Source organism: Pinus tabuliformis, chromosome 2_2, assembly GCF_031772625.1.
Source record: "Pinus tabuliformis cultivar Carrire ecotype Pingquan chromosome 2_2, CPIR1, whole genome shotgun sequence".
NCBI classification, from domain to species: Eukaryota; Viridiplantae; Streptophyta; class Pinopsida; order Pinales; family Pinaceae; genus Pinus; species Pinus tabuliformis.
The window spans coordinates 367,814,438-367,837,033 of record NC_142300.1 but is presented as its reverse complement, the minus strand read 5'-3'; the positions used below and the strand labels follow the sequence as shown (position 1 = coordinate 367,837,033).

General features: G+C 40.4%; 1 protein-coding gene across 1 annotated transcript; it reads right to left on the bottom strand.

Annotated features, from left to right (window-relative positions):
* Window positions 1–20,447: 20,447 nt before the first annotated feature.
* Window positions 20,448–20,835, bottom strand: LOC149192763 (hsp70/Hsp90 co-chaperone cns1-like). Its single transcript, XM_089407098.1, has 2 exons — window positions 20,724–20,835; window positions 20,448–20,680 (listed from the first exon to the last, which is right to left on the bottom strand). The coding sequence occupies exons 1-2, from the start codon at window positions 20,833–20,835 to the stop codon at window positions 20,448–20,450; spliced, it is 345 nt and encodes a 114-aa protein (XP_089263224.1).
* Window positions 20,836–22,596: the final 1,761 nt, after the last annotated feature.

Genomic DNA, 22,596 nt, shown 5'->3' with positions numbered 1-22,596 from the left:
GTGACGTTTCTACAGTGTGGGGGATGTGATTCCCCAAAAGGGGACACCTGGGTGCCCCTCTCAAAATGGGCTATGCGTCCGCCTTTAAATTTGCTTGTAAACAATGATTTATGACATTTATGGTAATGTTAAATTCTTAAAGTAAAAGTGTACTTAAATTTTAACATTACTATGAAATAACTTGGGATGTTTGAGAGTGGTTTTGACCTCATTGGATTTCATATGGAGAAAGTAGAATTTTAGATCTCACTCAAAATCCAACAGACTTAACAGTTTTTCAGGAATTCAAGATTCAATGGATTGCAATGTTTCCATTGCATTTTGTCATGTACAAGGGTATGGAATTAGTATTTAATCAAGAACACCAAGCCGTTTGTGTATTTTAGAGTGACTTTTAGACTCATCACTCCATTGTGTTTGAGTTTTAACTATATCAATTTACTATTTCAGACTTTAGATTTCAGTATCTATTATAGTCGATTTTTCTTAGTACTAATCAGCTTCTAGAATGATGAATTTAAATTTTAAATCAGTTTAGAATCTAGGATGATGAATTTAATTTTTAAATCAATGTAGATTCTAGAATGGTGAATAATGAATAAGGAATATGGATCAGAGTATTTTATTATTGAATCTCGTGGTCTATTGATGAATCATGTATGTATTAGTAAGGATGATGAGTATGGATCAATGTATTTCATTATTTAATTTAAATATGTATGTATTGTTGCATTTATGCTTTCATTATAGAATATGAATTTGATATATATATATATATATATATATATATATATTAAAAAGGAAAAAAAATATATACCCCGACGTCCCCTTGTCCCCCCTAAATTTTCCTAAAATTTGAGGGTACTCCCACACGTCCCTTTTGTGCGTCTCCTTGTCTTGGAGCCTTGGTGGAACATTGGATAGAATAGATTGTACCTACATCTTTCTCGGAATAGGTTGGATGGCAAATGCATTCAAACATGACAATGGGACAAGAAATTTCAGAACTTGTGGAGACAAATGATTTAGGACAAGTAAAAATTGCCTCATCCATCAAAACTGGGAAGTGGGTTTGGGTCAATGCCAAGCAATACCGGGGCATTTTAAAATGAAGACTAGCAGGAAACAATAAAGTTTTGAAAGAACAAGTGACATTGCTACAAGAAGCTCTCTTAATAGGGAAGATAGAATGACAACTCATGAAGGTGGATGCACTAAACATAAAGAAATTTGTAGTGGATAGTACAGAGGCGGTGAATGCGAAATCATCCCAAGATAAAGGGAAAACGATTGCCCAAATAGACAACCATGAAGAAAAAGCAAGAGATGAAAGGAAATGAGATTCCACCAAAGTTTCCAAAACTTGTGCTAAAGATATTAGCAATTCTGCTAACAAGGAAGGAGAAACAAACATTCGGGTTGACAACATGCAAGATAAAGAAGGAAAGGAAAGACAAAATAGAGCAGCAAACATAATTATTAAAGGGTGAAAGACTCTGAGAAAAATGAATGTACTCTTGACCTTGCAAGCGACTTTTTGAAAGACAAGTTGCTATGGCAAAGACAAATATGCCAAGCATGGAGGGTGGGCAAGTTTAATGGTGAGAGAGCCAGGCCCATAAAAGTTTTTTTTTTCCACAAAAAAAAGACCAACCTCTTATTAAAAAAAGGGTTACATATAAAATGCAAGCAAAACGCAGAGACTTAAATCCACCAGCAAATGGGGAAAGTCTCAGCCGACTGCCAAACCAGCTCGCTGAGAAAAAATCTAAGCAAGCCACTGCATGAAGGACTACTCCTCCAGACACACGCTTCCCGGGAACATATTCACGCAGGAAACAATCGCAGAGAGATCAAAATAAAGACAATGACCTCGAGAATCCACAGTGGACACTTGAAGGATTTTCACGCTGCAGAGAAGAAGAGTAAAGAGAACAACTTCCCGGGCCTCCACGATTGAGGAAAACAGCCCAAGAAACCGGAAGGAAAAATACAGAAAGAAAAAACAAGAAACATAACAGATCCAGACAAATTATTTACAAGGACCGAAGAGCTGAGAAGAAAAAGTTAAACAAAGATGGGCTGTTCGACAGATCGAACCACCCCATTTTCAACCTCCGAGACAGACCACGACCCCATCTCAAGCTCAACACCTACTTTGGAAAGACGGTCCGCGTCGAAGTTCCTTTCCCGAAAGATGTGACTAAGGGAGATCTCCATGAAACGACTCCTGAGGCGAGAAACTTCTTTAAACAGGGTAATAAGAGTAAGATTGCTGCAGCGCTGAGCCCCATTAAACCACTTCACAACATTCATGGAGTCCCCGAAGATCTGAGCTTCTCTCACATTTCTAAGAATAAGCCAGCTGAGAAGGAGATGTAAGGCTTTCAATTCTGCAAAATTATTAGAACCTTGTCCCAGACCTATTGAAGCTTTAACAACCTTCTCCTTTGAAAAGTGGATGATCAAGCCTGCCCCGCAACGGCCATTAATATCCGAGGCCCCATCAAAGTAAGCCCACGGCATAGAGTATCTGATGAGTTCTTGACAAACAGCTCTGGAAGTAGAAAGAGCTTGAGGAACAGGAATACTTTCATAAATGGCAGCTCCTTCTGCGGCGAGTCTTCCAATAGGGAAGACAGAATCCTTGAAAATAACTTGATTTCTAGCAAGCCAAGTCCCCCAGGTGATGAGTAACGGAATGGTTCTTTCTCTTTCGTTTGAGGAATCGTTCCACCATCTCTGCCAGGCATCTAAGAGCCCCTGCCCTTCCCACCTATAAGGGACATTTATCAATCTTAACATTTCAGCCCATAGGCTGGAATTAAATGGGCAAAGGAGAAACAGATGCTGAACTGATTCGACGTTGTCTTTACACAGGGGGCACCTGCCAGGACCAATCCTACCTCTTCTTTGAAGGAAATCCCATGTAGGAACTTTCTGGAGTAGGACACACCAGAAGAACAATTTTGATTTAGCTGGCCCTTTTAACTTCCATAACGATTTAGCCCACCAATCCGGATTCTCCCAACCATTTTGAGACATCATCCATTTGTATCCCGCCTTTGGAGAATAAAAACCATTCTGAGCAAAGACCCATTTTAGCTCATCCGGGAGTCAGAAAGCCTGACTGAGGAGTTGAGGAGGTCCCTTGTATACCTGTCCCATTCCTCCAACCTATCATCGATCAAATTTAAATCTCTTCCCTGAAACCACCCTTGACTCCAGATGGTAGAAGCCCGAGGATCAGCCACCTGATTTAAAGTGTATAGACCCCTATCTTTTAAAGCCGCAACCAATCCCTGAGATAGAGTGAATCCCTCTGAACAGCCTATCCAGGGATCTCGGCCCAAACGGATCTGGGTTCCATCTCCCACACTCCAGGCCAATCCCTTCTCTATGATGTTAACAGATGCAACCACTGCTTTCCAGACCACCGAGGAGTTTTTGGAGGACTTTTGCGGCAGTCTGATCCAATCTAGCGTTGTTAATGGATCAATGTATTTCCTTTTAGACACAGCAGTCCACAGATTTTCCGTAGTAATGAGCCTCCAAGCTAACTTTGCTGCAAGAGATTGGGAAAAACAAGCGAGGTTTTTTATACCCCAGCCTCCCCACTCTTTAGGACGAGCTATTTTGTCCCACGCGATCCACGGGGTAACTCTCTCAGACTTGGACCCCGCCCACAGAAATCTGCTGCATAATTTCTCTATTGAGTTTAAGATTCCTTTGGGAACCCATGTCAGGCTAGCCCAGTAGACTGGGATTGCCATCAAAACAGATTTAATTAAAACAAGCCTGCCAGCCCGGGAAAGCCACTTGTAACTCCAATGTTTCAGTTTAGATTCCAGTTTTGCAAGGATCCAATGCCAATCTTTTATCCTGTAATTGTCGGGCTTCAGAAAGAACCCCAGATATTTGAAGGAATCCTCCAGCGATTTGACTTCAAAGTTCAGAACCAATTCCACTCTGCGCACCTGCTCTCTAGCCAGACCTGAGCAAGTAAGTGTAGATTTTCTCTCATTTATGCATAGGCCAGTAGACTTCAGAAAGAGGTCCAAGATCCTCTTGAGCGTCCTACAGTCCTCGAGGCTACCATTGCTGAAGAGGATTATATCATCCACGAAGAGGAGGTGAGTGACCCAGAAATTTTGAGCAACTTCGATTCCTTTGAGAGTTCCTTGTCTTTTTGCTTCATGGATCAAGCCACTGATACCGTCTGCTGCCAGCAAAAACAAGAGGGGAGAGAGCGGGCAACCTTGGCGCAGGCCACGCTCAGGGCTAAAAAAACTAGAGGCTGCACCGTTAATCAGGACAGCTATGGATGAAGACGAAACACAGCTCATAATCCATCTTACAAATTCATATCTGAACCCCAGATGAGTTAACAAAAGTCTAAGATACAGCCAGCTAATTCTGTCATAAGCCTTCGATAAATCTATTTTCACAACGACTCCTTTTTTCTTCCCAGCTTTAAGACTGTGGAGCGTTTCTTGAGCAACTCCCACAGCTTCATGAATTTGTCTGCCATCTAAAAAGCCAAACTGCTCCGGAGAAACGTTTTTAGAAAGGAAAGGTTTTAGCCTGACAGCAATGATTTTAGCAATAATTTTGTAAACACAGGTACACAAAGAAATAGGCCTGAAATCGCCAAAAGAAACTGGAAGATCAGATTTGGGAATGAGTGCTAGAAATGTGGCATTAAATGGTTGATAGATAGAACCTGAACGCCTGGAATCTTCCACGACAGCCACTAACTCATCTCCAATGAATTCAAAGAAATGCTGGAAGAATTCGACCGTCCAGCCATCCGGACCGGGGCTTTTGTCCCTTTGCATCGATTTAAGGACGCTTTCAACCTCCTCTTTAGAAATAGGTGCCATGAGGGAATCATTATCTTCCTCCTCTATGAATCTTGGGAAAATCTGGGCAACCCTAATAACTTCTGCAATAGAAGCTTCATCTGGAGCTTTAAAAAGATTCTTGAAATAATTGACCCCCTCAGAGGCCAACTCTTCGAAAGAAAGTGCTAATTCACCATTGGCTTTCTTCATTTCCCATATTGTATTTGAGTTTTTTCTCCCTTTGGCATAATTCTGAAAAAACTTGGAATTTTCATCCCCTACCTGCAACCAGATCGCTCTGCTTTTTAAACGCCAGCTTTGCTCCCTGAGCTGAAGAATTCTCCTTCTTTCCATCTCCAACTCATGAATTCTCGTCCGAGACTCCCCTGTACCATAGCCATTTCTATCTGGATCTTCAAGGAGGGCGAGTTCTGAGTTAACAAAATGCATAGATTCTTCTTCCTTCAGCTTCTTTTGGAGAGCCCAAAGTTTGGAGGCGGCCTTCATCCTTACTAAATTGTCCATAAAAACCTGACTTTGATTCTCATTTTCATTGAAAACATCTTTCTTCCAAGTGTTATGGAAGAGACTAGTGTATGATGCATCCATAAGCCAAGAAGAATTAAATTTAAAAGGAATACCTGGTTTGGTAAGATCTCCCTTCACTTCCAGGAAGACAGGTAAGTGATCTGAAAGACCACCATCCCCAACCCAATGTCTGAACGCCTGTAATTTCTCAGCCAGCGAATCACTTATCAAGAATCGGTCTAGTTTCTTCCCGATCCAGTCATCTCCTATTCTGTGGTTCCTCCAAGTGGGTCGCAGCTTTGAAGGGGCAACATCCACAAGGGGAGAAGAGGCCAATTTCTGTTGGAAGAACTCAGAAAGGGGATCTGCTCTGGCGTTGACCCCCCAAGATTCAGTCAGTCCCAGAGAAAAATTGAAGTCTCCGCCAATAATAAGATTTGGATGCGCCAAGAAAGACTTAGCGAAGAAGGAGTTCCAGAACTTCTCCCGCTCTGAGATAGGACCATAGATATTGAGGAAAAGAAAAGGAATGCAAAGTTCGTTGGAGAAAAGTTCCACAGCCAAAACGTTTTCTGATCCCCAGGAGGAGATCTCACGCACCACCTTCACGTTAAAACCCAGAACCACACCTCCCGAGTGTCCATTCGCATCAATTGCATGAAAACTCCAACCCGGCAGAAGCTTATAAAGACAGCCTGTAATTTCTTCCCCCTTCCCAAGAGTTTCTTGAAGAAGAAGAATATCAGGTTTGTTGGACCTGACCAGATCCTTCAGAGCTAGTTTTTTGGGTAGACTAGCTAGACCCCTGCAGTTGTAGGATAAAATGATCATCTAGAACTCTCAGGGGGTGACTGCTTTGCTCTAAGCACCCCTGGCAGAGACATCTGTTTCCCTCCAGCAATATCAATGACAGCCTTCAACTGTGCCTTCGACAAATTTGATTTCCTCCCTCTTAGCTTTCTCGTACCTATTGACCCCTCATCCATCTCCAAACCGCCTACAACCAGGCCTTTCCCTTTCCTGATGGCTAAAGGTCTTAGGTTGTAGTGAGGTTCAAGGCCTCCAACTCCAAGAGGAAGAGTAGAGACGTGAACCAAGGGGACAGAAGACTGAATAGGAGAAGATGGGATTGTCGTTATAACACTATCTGATGGGGCTAGTCCCATCTTCAGATCTGGCATATCGTTTGAGAGTTGACTGACCAGACCCACCTCATCACAACAAGAAACATGCAGAGCGTTTGAAGAGCGAAAGGAAGAGGATTGTGGAAGGAGGGAACAAGCCTGAATCGATCCATCAATTACAGGGACTGCTGAGATACCGGCAGAAGAAAGCGGAAATGATACAGAAACACTAGCTGTCACCCCAGGCTGATCATTTCCAATTTCCCCCACATGCTCCGGACCCAACTCCTGAACGCTTGCCGGAGCTTCGACCTCCTTGATCTGAGCCTCTTCCTTCTGAGAGATTACCTTCTTATTTTTCTTTTCCTCAAGATTATTCCCATTTTTCCTCTGCCTTCGACGACGGCGATGTCCAAGAGGGCATTCCCGGGCCAGATGTCCATAAACATGACATCGATGACATCTAAAAGGGAGGTTTTCGTAGTCCAGGGTCTGGATAAACTCTAGACCACGATACTTCAGGAGCATAGCATCCGCCAAACCTTCTTTGGGATTTAAACTTACCAGAAGGCGGGCAGCGCTCCAATCATGAGTGTGTAAATAAGTTTTGTCTGAATCGAGAAACTTACCCAGTGTATTTCCGATTGAAGAGAAGGCCGAGTCAGTCCAGAATTGAATAGGAAGACCCGTTAATTTGACCCAGACTGGAAACTCCTCTGTTTTTTCTTTCTGGGCATCGAAAAGAGGCGACCATTTCCTGAATAAGATAGGCCTCTTCCCTAGGCTCCAGTGCTTTTCCAACACCCATTCGACATGCTCCTTTTGTCCAAACCGAATACAGAACCAGCCTCTGTCAAGCATCTTGATCTCTTCTGGCTGACCCGGAGCATCTTTCCATTCAGCCTGAGCCCATTCCTTGATGAAGGCCACCGAGAACTTCCTTCCACGGACTCTGCCAACTAAAAAGGTTTCTGAGGCTTCCAGCGCCCGGTCTATATGGATATCCACTCCAAAAACACAGCTAGGCCTCTCCTCCTTTTTCCTGAAGATTTTGAACTTCTTCCTCTTTCCACCCACTACCTCCGTCTTGGCTTCTCCCTCTGCTGCCTCAAACAACTCAGAACGCCTTTCAGATGGAAGAATGTTACCTTCATTTAGCTCCACGGCCATCCTAGTAACCCCACCAGCCGAAACTGAGACCTGGCTTTGTTTTTGTCCCTCTTCTCCGGATCCATTCAACTCCCCTCCAGCCTCTTCTATGGACATGGGCCTTGTTAAGCTGGGAAACATTCCTTTCAGCATCAGATTTTTCCCAGATATCCGTTCAAGGGCGTCTTTTTTCCTTACTCCTGCTCCCACTGCCTTTTCCAAGCTACCTGACTTTCCTGCCTTCTTTGGAAAATAATATTGCAGGTTCTCCTCGGACACATCATGTCCCCAACAGGCAAGGAGATCTTCAAGCGTCGGTTCTATATCCAACGACTCACTTCCGTGATGCCACTCCCGCGCTTCACAAAGACCGGACTCCATTCACACCAAAATGATAGCAAACATCTACAGACTCCAGCGGCTTCAGACCCACAGCAACCAGCTCCCAAAACTCATCCATGGCCGCCAAGGAAAACTGCGTGGGAAAACAGTTCAAAAGCCCCTGTTCGTCCATGGGCGCCCCTTCATTGTTCCTCAGGCCCATAAAATTTATCATGCCTAGCTTGTGTGATAAATATATCATTCTAAGCAAGAAGCATTTCTCGAGGGTTTCTCGCTTTTTTCTAGAAGAAGATTTAACTGTAGGACAACAAGAGGAAAGGAGGGAGGAAATGTTAAAGGTTAGGGCAACAAGAGATGAAGGCAAGAGAGCATGGATTTATAAAGGTAAAGTTGTGATAGCGCAATCTGGACTTCCTTCCAAAATAGAGCAACAAAATGGTAATAAAGAGGAGTCCACAAACTCTTCAAAAACAAATCAGGAAGCAAGGTCAGTATGGGAAAACAAGGACAAAGACTCAAATCTGAGTGTTGCATGTCAAAATAAATAACAATCAAGTGATACCCAGGTTTCCTTAAGATTAGTTTGTTAGAACTACAGAGGTTACCCATGGAGACGGGGACCTGGGTTAGGGCCTATTGCGGAAGATAGAAACATAATTTGCCTCATAGAAACACATGAGCATGAAGGGTGCAAGACACCTCTGTTGGAAGGACACTGGAATATGACAATGTGGAACAAGGCAACAGGGAATGGCAAAGGACACGGGGGTATCATGGTTTTAGCGAGGGAGAAAGAAGGTCGTCTCATTCTGTTAGAAAAAGAAGACTCAAATAGACAATTCATTTCGTTTAAAATATTAGAAAATGGAACCACATCAGAATTACAACATGCTATTTTGCGCCACAAGTTTCAAAAATCTACAAAGGTAGAGGGCTTGACCACAAGATCCTTTTGCGGCCTTAAAAGTAGATATTGCAACATATTCTCAGCTAGGTGAAGTCTTTATAGTGGGTGATTTCAATGTTAGGACTGCAAGTGAGTAGGCTAGCATTCTTTGTTGTAAAGAATACTGCGACCCTATTTGGCTTACAGAAGAGAGTAATCATTAGTGGGAAAGAATTTCAGAGGACGATGGCTGTAATCTCTTTGGTGAACAATTGCTTACTCTATGTGGGGCCTTTGATTTAGTCATTTATAATGGCTTGACTAGATGGGCAAAGTCTGGTAATTTCACTTGCAATACTTACAATGGAGCAAGTGTAGTAGATTATATAATTTGCTCGCATGGTTTGTGTGAAAAAATGGAGGAAGTTTTGTTTGGAGATCAACTTTGGGACTTTAAATCAGATCACAAGCCAATTTATTTAAGTTTATCTGGGACTGTAAAAGAAACAATTAGAGTAAAAAATTCAGCGTGTCCTACAAAATCTCACAAAGGGCAGAATTCTTTTGACTCTAGAAAATTGTAATACCTTGAAAATGATGCTAGAGAAGCTTTTCGAGAAGGAGAAAATCACAATTCACGGCCTTCATAGTCATGAATTAACACATTTAATTCAATGCGCACTTGCAGAGTGCAAACGAGAAAAAATTAAGAAGTCTGAAACAAATTGCTTTCCGGTTAAAGCTTGGTTTGATGAGGAATGCAAAAAGGCAAGGAAAATGTGGAAATAGTCAAACAAGGATAACATAACGCTCAAAGCTTACAAGCAATTATTAAGCAAGAAAAAGACCGATTTCACGGTTTTAAAGAGGGAAGAACTAATCTTCCTTGGGAAAAACAATCCCAAATTATTTTGGAAGGAACTCCAATCGAGAAAGATACAAACTGGAAATAGAATTACAACGTCTAAATGGTTTGACTATGCAAGACAACTCTATGAGTAGGATCCCAAGGTTGACCTTTCCCCCTTGGTCAACACTGATATTGAACTCTTCACGGTGCAAGAGGTAGAGATGGGTATCAAGAAGTTGGGTGTTGGAAAAGAAAAACACTTAGATGAACTCCAATCAGAATATCTAAAGTGGGGCTCAAAGATTTTTGCATCTCACATTACAAAAATTTTCAACAATATCATACAACAGGGGCTTCCCATAGATTAGACAACTAGTCTGCCAATACCTCTTTTTAAGAGTGGTGATATTAATAATCCCGCAAATCATAGGACCATCATGATAAACCCTTTGTTTGCAAAGCTATTTGGAAGCATGTTAGAAAATAAAATTAGCAAGTGGGCAGAAGAAAGAGATAAGCATGCTAAAGGACAAACAGGGTTTAGACCTAAACATTCCACAGTTGATCATTGTATAACTTTAAGGCACATCATTGAAAAAGTTTGGGAGAAAAAGGAAGAAGTATTTTGTTGCTTTGTTGATTCCAGAAAAGCGTTTGACACCGTTCCTAGGGATAAGCTTTGGCATAAAATGGAGAACTTGGGGTTCCTAAACATTTGAGAGCAACAGTGTATAGGTTGTATGAAGAGGTGAAAGTCAAAATTAGAACTTCAACAAGCATTTCTAAAAGTTTTAGAAGCGATATCGGGGTCAAGCAAGGTTGTCCACGGTCTCCTACCCTTTTTGGTTTATATATCAACAAGATTGAGGAGTGATTAAATTCCCAAGGGGGTGATGGTATTTATTTGAGCAAGTTTGTTATAAGGCTTCTTTGATATGCAGATGACCTTACTCTGATTGCTAAATCAACGCTTGGTTTGCAATAACACTTACTATCCTTTGAGCATTTTTGTAGAAGTGTGGGGATGCAAGTCAATATCAGCGAAACAAAAGTAGTGGTTTTCTCTAAAAAAAGAAAACATAACCATAATAAGTTCTAGTTTGAAGGCAACATTTTGGAAGAAGTTGCAGATTACAAATACCTCTGAATTGACTTCAATAAAAATCTAAGTTGAGATGGTTGTAGAAAGAAAAGAACTTTGGAGGGTTGGAAAACATTTTATGCTTTCAAAATAGGTGTAGAGAGGCAGAACTATGGCACTGGGAAACCACTCAAACTCTTTTTGGGCTTCTAGTGATTCCGATAATTCTCTATGGTTGTGAACTATGGGCCAAAAATACATCCGACATGCAGTAGAAACAAATTGAGAAAATTTAGAAGTGTTTGATTACAAACAAATTCAAGATTAAAAGTGTAGTTCCTTATTCTATCTTGTTAAGTGAAACAAGCACTGCTCCTATTGAAGTAATTGTTATGGTGCGAGTCATAAGGGATTAAAAAAATTGAGCAAATGGAAGAGGGTAGATGACTTAAGGTTGTCTTTAATGAAATTGTGCAACAACAAAAAAGACTTGGATGCAACAAAATAACAAAGGATTTAGTAAATGGGGTATTTGCATGAACATGTGTCCCATAAACATCAAAGAGAAAAAGATTTTGTTATGGATAAGTTCCACAAGCGTGCTTGGGATAAAGATCTAGGAAGAAAGAAAAGGTACTATGATCCAGGTGGATGTTGGTGGCCACCCACCTATCCCACTTGGACCCCCACAACTGTCTTTTTTAGTTTTTCAGTTTCTTTAATTGTAGCACAGTTTACTATTTTTAGCAGTTTTTCGGGTCCTAAATTTCTGGAGCCATTTTGAGGCCCTAAACGATGTTTTTGGGAAATCTACCACCATCGATTTTTTGCCTAAAATTGTTTTTTTGTTGTAGTACTCGAAGAGATCTTTCCAACGGGTTATCATGCGCGTCAAACGGAGATAATATGACCAAGTTGCGACCCTGGGAAGTTGGCTGTCCAACTCACCCCAACGGGGCCTATAAACTCTTGGTGTTACATCTCCTCGAGTTATGGTTTTGGTTGTTTAGGGTTTGCTCCTATTGTTCAATAATAAAAAGGCCCTTGAGCCTCATGTAGCGCAGTTCAGAGGCATGTAGCCGCCACATCTCTTCTCAGAGATAAGCTACCATCGCCCTAGCTGGTTTATTTCCATTGCTATTTGTAAGCATATTTCAGTGTTTTACATTAATGAAATGAAGTATTATTTCCATTGCATCTCTGTGTTTATGGTTATCTCTGTAATTTGTTGCGTTCTTGTTTAAATCCAGATCAGTGGTATCAGAGCGGTCTGCTTTTTCTCTGTTTTTTTTTGCATGTCCCCAACGAGGTCGGGATATAAGGAGTTAGGGCTTGAACTGGTTGAACCTTTGCAAGACGAGCCTCACAAATCCCGACGGTCTCACATGGTGGATGAAATGAAAGACGAGGGGGCAGGAGATCCTATCAAAATCTTTCTCGAAGAAGCCCTCGAGCGGCAAAGGAACGCGATGATGGACAGATTTGCCTAGATCCTTCAGCGGCTACCCAGATGCAACGCATCGGCTTCCAACAGCTACTTTGGAAACGCTACACCGTTTAAAGTACAAGTTAATTTTGAAATGCCCATATTCGAGGGTCAGATAGACGCAGATGCCGTAGATAAATGGTTAAATCTGCTAGAGGGTTATTTTTTTGTTCATGATTTTTCTAGTCAGGGAAAGATTATTTTCGTAGTCAGGAAAAGATTATTTTCGTTCTTCTCAAAGCAGTCCCCCACATCAAGGGCTAGTGGGAAACCCACTGCGAGCAGAAGGATGAAAGTACAGGCTCACTATTTTCAGTCGCACCCACTTGGGATTCATTCTGGGATGCCGTCAAGGAGCAGTACTACCCTGTCAAAAGCTATGAGAACAAATACATAACGTGGACCATGTTGCGGCAGGGAAGGGACCAAGATGTACCAGAGTTTACAAACATTTTTCATACCCTTTGCACACAATTGGGTATAAAGGATTCTGAGTTGCATTTGGTACTCAAATATTGTGGCTGCCTACACAGATACATCCATGAAGATATGGAGTTCCTGAACATCTTCTCGCTCGACACGACGTACTGATACGCTGTCAAAATCAAGCAGAAGTTTAAACAAAAAAAGAGAAGACTTTGGATCTGCGAATCCGAAGACCAAATGACAAAGCCAAGGTGGGGTGACCCAAGACAACGAAGCCACAAGAAAAGAACAACACCACGAAGTCGAAGGACACAGGAAAGTGTTGTGAGTTTGACAAGAGCCCCACTCACAACACAAGTGAGTGTAGGACCAAGCAGTGGCTAGTGGCCGAGTTGAAGGCTTCAAAATCAGATGCATGTTTCGACCTTGAGTCAGAATCTGACAAGGGGAATGGCAAAAAGAAGCAGAGCATTGATGCAAAGCCCAGCGTCACTGTTGCCACTGCCAAGATCAAGAAGAATGAGTCCGAAGATCCAGAGGAGGGGGAGCAACTTTTCCACTCACAAATGTGGGTGAAGGGTTCACCGCTGCAATTCATTGTTGACCGTGGGAGCCAAAAGAACCTCATTTCAGCAGAGGTCGTGAAGTGGTTGGGCCTACCGACTACACCACACCCGCAGCCATACAGTATTGGGTGGCTTCACCAAGGATGAGATCTTCGATTTCGCCAGCAATGCTGCCTTCCCTATAGCATCAAGCTCTTCACAAATGAGGTATCGTGTGATGTTACACCTCTGGATGTTTGTGATGCATTATTAGGCCAACCATACTTATGGAGGCAACATGCTGTGTATGAGTCAAGGCCTCACGCTGTTATTATTTCTTTGGGTAATTCATTATACAAGATACTAGAGGTAGCCCCACCTACTACCACCTCTTTGATCACTGCTAAGAAAGGCAGCAAGCTCATCTCACAGACTAGGAAATTTATTTTCTGTCTGGTTCGCTCCCAAAGTAAGGGGAAGATCGTCGCCACATCCATGACCCCCACGAAGGGTTCCTCCATGCAGTAGCAACAACAGAGGGATACGGCCATGAAAGAACACGGGAACAACTTCTCCTCACCCACAGGGGCACTACACAAGTTTCAGGTGGGCGACAAAGTTTGGTTACATCTGCAGAGAGAACGCCTTACCAGAATCCATCAGAAGCTCAGACCACTCCGACATGGTCCTTCCACCATTAACAAGGCTGTGGGAAACAATGATTTGGAGCACAACATTCCCTCATTCCTTCGCCTACACCAAGTGTTCAATGTGTACCGCCCTCGACCATGCTTCCCACCATTACTGGACACATCAGAGATTGCAGAACAACTCACTAAGGACCCAGCTCAGTAGAGGTTTCCTCATCTCAGGGAGGAACTCAACGCAATGGGGACCATTGCTTCCTTAGGGTGGAGGAATGACCCAGGTGGATGTTGGTGGCCACCCACCTATTCCACTTAGACCCGCACTACTTTCTCTTTCAGTTTTTCAGTTTTCTTAATTGTAGCACAATTTACTATTTTTAGCAATTTTTCGGGTCCTAAACTTCCGACGTTGTTTTGAGGCCCTAAATGATGTTTTTTGGGAAATCTACCGTTAGCGATTTTTAGCTTAAAATCGTCTTTTTCATCATGGTCTTTGGAGAGATCTTTCCAACGGGTTATCATGCGCGTCAAACGGAGATAATATGACCAAGTCGCAACCTCGTGAAGTTGGTTATCCAACTCACCCCAACAGGGCCCATAAACTCTTGGTGTTACATCTCCTCGGGTTAGGGTTTTGGTTGCTTAGGGTTTCCTCTTATTGTTCAATAATAAAAAGACCGTTGAGCCTCATTGTAACGCAGTTCAGAGGCATGTAGCTGCCACATATCTTCTCAGAGATAAGCTACCATCGCCCTAGCTGGTTTATTTCCATTGCTGTTTGTAAGCATATTTCAGTGTTTTACATTAATGAAATGAAATATTATTTCCACTGCATCTCTGCATTTATGGTTATCTTTGTAATTTGTTGCATTCCTGTTTAAATCCGGATCATACTATATTGAAGTGTTTAATCCCACTCATAGTCATCAACCAAAAGCATAGATAGTGGCCAATATTTTTTGGAGAGCCAAAATTCTTATTGCTCAGTTAAGGACTAATTCTCATCAACTTCATTGTGAAACAGGACGCTGGAAAAGGCCAAAAGAAGTGTTGGAAGAAAGAGTATGCATTTTTTGTTCTTTCTAAAAAGTGGAAACAGAAAAGAATTTCATTTTAGAATACGAGGCCTTCAAAGACAACAAGGAATGTTATGCAGATATGCTGACAACTAGCTCTTAGGAAAATCTATTTAGCGAGGGACTTGTCGAGAAGATGAGAGCATTTATTGTGAAGATTCACAGAAAAATGGTCGAATACTTCAAGCAGATGAAAAAGAAATTTCTCCCATAGGCTATCTTTAGCCTCGTGGACGTTAAAATCATTTTCTTTCTTTCTTTCTTTCATTTAAGATAGTTTTGAGGGTTAGCTCAATTGGTTGAGCTCCTCTTGCTAAAGCACTTTGTTGTTGGAAGGTTATGGGTTGAATTCTTCTTGACACCCTCAAGATTAGGCTCCAATCAGTTTGGGAAGGAGGTGTGGTCCCTTTAAATGGACCTACCCAACCCACCCTAATTGAAAAAAGTTTTGACCTTTAATATATATATATATATATATATATATATATAACTAATTAAATTTTGACTTGCTACATTTTAAATTTTATATTAAAAAATTATATATATATATATATATATATATATATATATATAATATGAAATATTTTAGCAGTTGTCTATAACGCGACTTTTTGAAAGTCTTTCCGGTGGGTTTTTCCGGTCGAAATCCGGCAGGAATTTATTGGAATCGCAAGTTTGATAGCTAGTTTCTGCACAATGAAAGCGTCCCAGGGGTTTTAGAAGGTGCTGAATCCAAATATGCAGTTAAAAAACCATTTTAAGTGCAAGAAATCAAGATTTAACCTCAATTTCTTCCGCCGGATTCTGTCACCGGAATCTCCAAAAAGTCGCATTATAGACAACTCCAATATTTTATATATAAATGATATTTTTATTTGTTTAATATATAGATAATTTAAACAATATTAATATTATACTTTTTTTTTTAAATTTTAATAGTTTAATACAAAAAAAAATTAAAGAAAGATTTTCACGATAATTTCTGTGTTGGATGAACTTATTTTGGCATGTGAGTAAAGTGTTTATGTAACTTAAGTCTTATTGGGGGAATTCATCAATTGCATCCTAAACTAGAGGTTATATATCCTTACTAATTATACTTTTTATTCTAATTTATTAATGTTTTTTGTAGTGCCCACTCTAGTTTCTTGACCTTAATACGACATTATCCTAGACACTTTATTCTTCGAGGACCTCAGATTGAGGATCTGGGCCCATGACACTATTATTAGCGATTGAGATATTCATGGTTGTGATGTTTATGAATGCTTTCCATTGATATTATGATAGCATGAATGGTTATGTAGCTTATCTATTAGTATTCTGATGATTGCAATATTAAATAGTTAAGTTGGTCTCTATTTGAATTTATGATGAGGGTAGTAAAGAATATGTATGCGCTCCACTAAAAGCATAATGAGGATAAATTTGATGGATAGTTATATTTCTACGATGTTACGATGTTGATAGCTTAATGAATATGTATGTTTCCGTTGATGATTATTGATGATAGCCATGAGGGATGTGTCCCCTATGTTACCTACTTCATTTTCAGACTTGCAATGGACAATGATGTGAATGACCAGGAATTGTTAATGATGCTATTATGATAATTGATTAACATTGAGAAACCTTGTTACTGATGATTATTGAGTATGGAAGGAAACCATCAGAGGCACTCGCATATGACATGTCGATGACACCTGATTTGATGAAAATTCATATTATTTTATCTTTTAAAGTCTAAGTCGATCTTGAAATCTGCCATATATGTTTAACTATATATTCTGATGATATGTTAATGGTTGTAGACACAGATTAGTTTCTTGACCGAATGACCCACATATGGGTGATGGGGTTGTACAGGTAGATGAAACTACATGGGAGGGGTGGGATAGAGTCCCTGATCTCACCCACTAGCACTTCTGCCGTGACTTGGGCTGGAAGGGTTGAAACACCTTCGCCTTGAAGATCACGATGCCATGAGGGCAGGTCCCAAAGTTGGGTCGCTCATGAGGACTTTACCGGGGGCGCGCATCAAGGCGGATTCCTTGATCCCCGACACCATTAGTCTCACTATAGCAGGCAACATAGGAGATGATAGTGGTCTATGACGTTGCACTATACTTTCCCCTCGTAGTCACTGGATGCTTGAAGGGTAAGTGGTGTGGCACCCTTGGAACTTCAGGGGAATTTCTTGAAGGGCACGACCAATTTGGCACCCTTGGCATCGCAAATAAACTACTAGGTGTGGCACCCTTGGAATTTCTAGGGAAAGTTCTTGAAGGGCACAACCAAACTGGCACCCTTGGCATCACAAATAAACTATTAGGTGTGGCACCCTTGGAACTTCTAGGGAAGTTCTTGAAGGGCACAACCAAACTTGGCATCCTTGGAATCATTAAAAATAAATAATAATAAATAAATATAAGCAAGGAATGAAAACTAGGTAAGTTTACATCAAGGGTAAATGATGATTAGAAACCAATGTAATTAAATCAAAAATAAAACTTGGAATAAGTAAGATCATAGGAAGAATTAAAATAGAGTACCTTAAAAACTCTACCCTTCCCATTTTGGAAAATACTAGGAAGATTATGTGGTTTAATTAGGAAAAAGGGGAAAGACAAACATAATTGTAAGGATAAATATTAATCCTAAACTAATTTAAACCTAATTAAGAAAATAGGAAGGTGAATTAAAATGAGAATAATAAATTAAATTTAGAGAAATGTAGAGAAGCTCCATGTGTCAACAACCAACATAAGAATATCCATCGAGGAGATAACCTGAGTTAAATTAGAGAGTAGATTGGGGATAAGATCTTGACTCATTAATTGACTTCAAGTAATGAACACAAATTAAGGAATAAAAGGGGGGAATAAAGAGACAACTAAGAGAAGAAATAGGAATCTTGTTGAGGTGAGGAAAATATTAGTTTTAAATAAAAATTTAAGTAAATAATTTTGGGAGACCCTTGATGTGAGAATGACACATGGGTGGGTGAATAATCAAGCTATTGAATTATAAAAAAAATAATTAATTATGCATGACATGACAAGTGTCACCTATGAGGACTCCTATAAAAGAAGGGGCAAGCCATGGGAGAAGGGACTTTTGGGGGGGAACACTATTGTTGGATGGATGAGATGATGTCAGAGCAGTGATTACGAAGCTATAATGAGTTTGGTGAGGTAGAGGATTTTAGAGAGGGGACTCTGGAGCCAAGGTGTGCTCTCCTCTACCAGCTAGTGCTTTCCTCCATTGTACAACCCCATTGCGGCTCGGGGGTCCGCGGGAAAGAAGAGTACCCAAGGAGTAGGCTGGGAGGTTAACCGGTGGGTCTTCGCATTCGGATCAAGTGCGTTATCATTCACTCGCGGAGGTGACCAGCTACAAGGGAATACCAGCAACAGCAGAGCAAGTGGAGTCTCGCCTTCTGGTGAACGGTACATATGTATTTCATTACTATTGATCTTAGTTAAAAGTATGAAAACGTTATGATATGTTTCCTGAAATGAGTGGCAGGAATGTGTGTGTTAAATAAATTTGAATTTCAATGCGTTTCTTTTCTGGTTGTATTTGCTGTCAGGAAAAAAAAAAAAAATGTATACAGTCTGAGTATGGTCCTCACACTTGGTATCAGAGCTATGTTGAACCCTTGAGACCTATGGGCCCATGCATGCATGACTAGTTTTGTTAATTATTTTCTTTTGATCAACTATGGCATGGAGAATTTGTGCAAAATTTATGAAAAATAAGCCATCACCATAACAATTTCTCGCATGTTAATGTCCTAGCACCATAACAATTTCTCGCATGTTAATGTCCCATGGCCTATCATTAAATTTTTCAATTAACAAGAGCAGTAGTCAAGTTGAATATTAGAAAGCTTATTTTTACTTGGTTGCAAAGGAAGACAACTCAGGAGTGTACATAGCTTCCAACGCATAGATGCACCATGGTAAGAACTCTGGCAATACAATGTCTGTAGGTTTACTTTGTTCAACTTCATGTCGTTTTAACCCTGATCAGAAATTAGAGTTCGTTTTCTCCGCATTGTTAGATCAATCTCCTCTTTATTTTACGCTTAAGCTTGAGTTATGTGGTGCCCCCATTGTGCTACATTTTTCTTCTTTTTGAGCTTTTAAGGTCGTTATTATGTGACTGCAAATGAAACACCATCGAGATTCCAATTTGTCACCACTAAACCCATGTGCAGTAGTGTAGGACGTCCAACGAGCTAGTGATGGAGAGTTTTTGAGTTTCATACTAAAGGGTTTGGGTTGATTATTGGCTTGTTGCTCTTCTATTGTGTGCCTCATTGGATGTCTCTGTCAAGCGATGTGCCATAATCAACACCATTAATATTGGACTGGATAACTTCGGCAAGGGAGTGAAAAATGTACAGTAGTTAAGCATAGTTAAATTGGATTTGGTTCATGGCTAAACATTTTGATCTCGATTCCCGAAAATGCCTGCAAAAAGTTGCAGAAAGGAAGCCAAGTTACAAACAAGGCCACATGAATGGCGAGCTAGGACTCACTGAATAAAAACATGCCTTGCAGCACAAGATTCACATTTAGAAAACATGCATAGAGCATTGCGTTGGGGTATCGAAAATCACGCTTAACAGTGCAGGAAGTATGTTGTAAGTCCTTGATTCTAGGGCTTTGAAATTTTAGGAGAGGGTTAAGTTTGTTAAGAATCACGCTAAAAAAAAAAAATGGTGCATAGAATTTGCGCAATGGAAGGAAGCTCGTAAAAATTTGCATAGATGGCCTTTAAGACAACCATGCATAAGATTTCTGATCGACTGTGTGAGATCTAATTTCAACACCAAAGGAATGAAACACAAATAACTATAATCGAAGAAGCCCACAATATTGAATAAAATGTTTGTTGTTTACTTCAAGTCAATGCTCTCCTTAGACATAAATTATAGATTTTAGCGGTCTGGTTGGACTACTATCATATGGTCTACTCCTGCAATCATATGAAAGCACTTGGAATGTCTCTCTAAAACAAATTCGTTTGCTCCCTGTTTGATCACCAATTATTTGAAAAAGTTCATAGACCAAGTTTCCATGTCAAGTGTTCGACAAAATGCCTGAACCAAGATCACATTATTCAGGCCATAATGTTCAAGCACGCGTAATGCTTGTCATTCCAAAAACATTTTGTGGAGGTAGGCACCACTCTATCTTGCCTTTAGCTTATAGTCTTATCCATCAATGGGTGATTGATCACGTTTGTCTATAGGTTGTAGATGGTAATTCTGTTCTTCAATAACCAAAATGCTCTGCCTTACCAATCCTTGCATAAATCTGTGCTATATCGTTAAACAAAGTTGCCCAGCCCATTCTATCTACCTCTAATCGGCTATCAAAAATATATCACGCAAACAACAAATCCAGATACTGTAAGTTCTTCATTTAAAGGAGATTGCTCAAGGCCACATCTTCATAGCTTCGCTGCTTCTGGCAATAAATCTAAGGCAAGAGCAGCTTTGGCCCCTCGATAATAGGCCTTGACATTTGCTGAATTGATCTTTATTGCTTCTTCTGCATCTGTCAATGCACGCCTGTAATTCCAAAGAAGAAGATTGACATGGGCCCTGTTTGCAAAAAGTATTGAATTCTCGAAATTGTTTGATATCTTCTGATTGATTGCTCGCGTATAGCAATCAATGGCATCTGCATGATGTTTTTTTTTTTTTCATCTTAACATATTCATTGCCTTTTTCCTTGAGCTCTATTGTAGCTGATTCTCTGAGGGCATTGATTGCATCCAAATCTGCTTGTTGTTGCTCAGTGTCGGGAGTGCTACTCGCTTCCATCCATAGTGCCATTTTTGCTCCAGTGTTGACAACAACGATTATTGAGTCGTATTTGACATAAAGAGCAGGTATAAAAACTCCATGGTTTGGTGATAGTCACTTCGATAAATTAATTTAGATGTTGCAGGGAAATGCTATAATGGTTATCGAGGTAGCATCACAGTTTTATTATTGTGCGACGCGGTATGTGGATTTCTGAATCAATAAAAAAAAATAAAATCCCAAATCTTTATTTCTACAGATCCCAATAAAATATTAAAATATCCATTATCTCGTAATAGCCTCTGTCCCCGAGATCACTTCAGTTTTAGCACCATGACTGTCCTTAGTCTTCTGACTCTAAATTCGATGTTTATGGGCTTTGTCCAAACCCTCGTTTAAGAGCGTGGGCAAATGTCTCTGATGGTAATATTTGAATAAACCTTAAGCACAGAACAACAACAAATAGCATGCACGATACAACAATTTATATGCATTATTTACAGTTTTGGGTCACAATATTCTGCTAGTTGCAATTCAGTGCTTAAAGAGGAGAATGAGATTTGATAACAGCCACAGCAACATTTACTGGAATGAGATTCGATAACATTTATGAGATCGCATAATCTAGGTGAGAGGAGACTGAGTTTAGTCCCTTTATGCACAGAACTAGAAGACGCCAATAACCCTCATAGGGATTAGAGCAAGAGTAATTTGGGTGTGTGTGCTTTGTAATCTATCTCGAAGTGTGGGATTCTAAGAGTTTTCACTAATGGTGTATGTTCTTGAGTTGAGCAGTAAGCCGAGATTCGGCAAGTTATTGAAGGATCACATCTGCTTTTGACTAGAAGCATCCCCAGCTTATCCCTGTTGTGAGAGCTGAGTCGAGGCTCCATAAATGTGTTTGGCATGGAAGAGTTGATTATCTGTAATATTCATCCCTATCTTTGTGACACAGTTGTGAGACAGTTGTGAGATATTTTATGCGCATTTCAATGATAAGATAGATCAAAGAAGATTGATGCAAATGTAATCGTATGTTTTCCCAAATTAGATTTATTAATAATTGTTGTCTATATTTTATTGACGTGCATTATGTTACAAAGAGCACTTAGTTCCCTTCGCAGCTTTATTTTGATACTGCTATGTCTTTGAGAAAATTTAATGCTTTTTTCTGGGGCGCTCTATTCAACTCTGGTTGGGAAGACTATCGCTTGCTTGAAAGCTCTTCTTCCCTGTCGCTCTAGCAACCTTGTCTGGCTGCCTTGACTAACAAGGGACCCTTGTTCGAGACTAAGACAAATTGCAGTCGATGCAGGGGAAGGGTAGAAGATATCAATTGCTTTCATTTTGCATAACATTTTTTTCTTCAGACGAGTACAATGTTTATGAGATTAGTGAAAAATGAAACGAAATCGAGACTGAGATTGTCTTCAACCAATGGAATCCTTGGCATTTCAATCTCAAATGCTTTCAGAGGACCTCCCCGCTTAATCACTGTGGATCGGATTTCAAATCTCAAAAACTTTCCGAGAACCCCACCTTAATTACAGTGGGTGAGATTCCAGAGATTCTCATTGTTCAAAGGGAGTTGACTAAAATCTTTCACTAGTTATCTCCAATTCTGAGATCTTTATCCTTTTCCATGCATATCAAGAAACATTCATATTATTATGCGGCCTTGACATACAGATCTTGGCATTTAGAATCTAGAGGGATGCAATACAGAATTTGATCTGATTTCAACCAGAAACTGGAATGGTATCACTCTTAGTTATGCAGCCTGAGATGTTG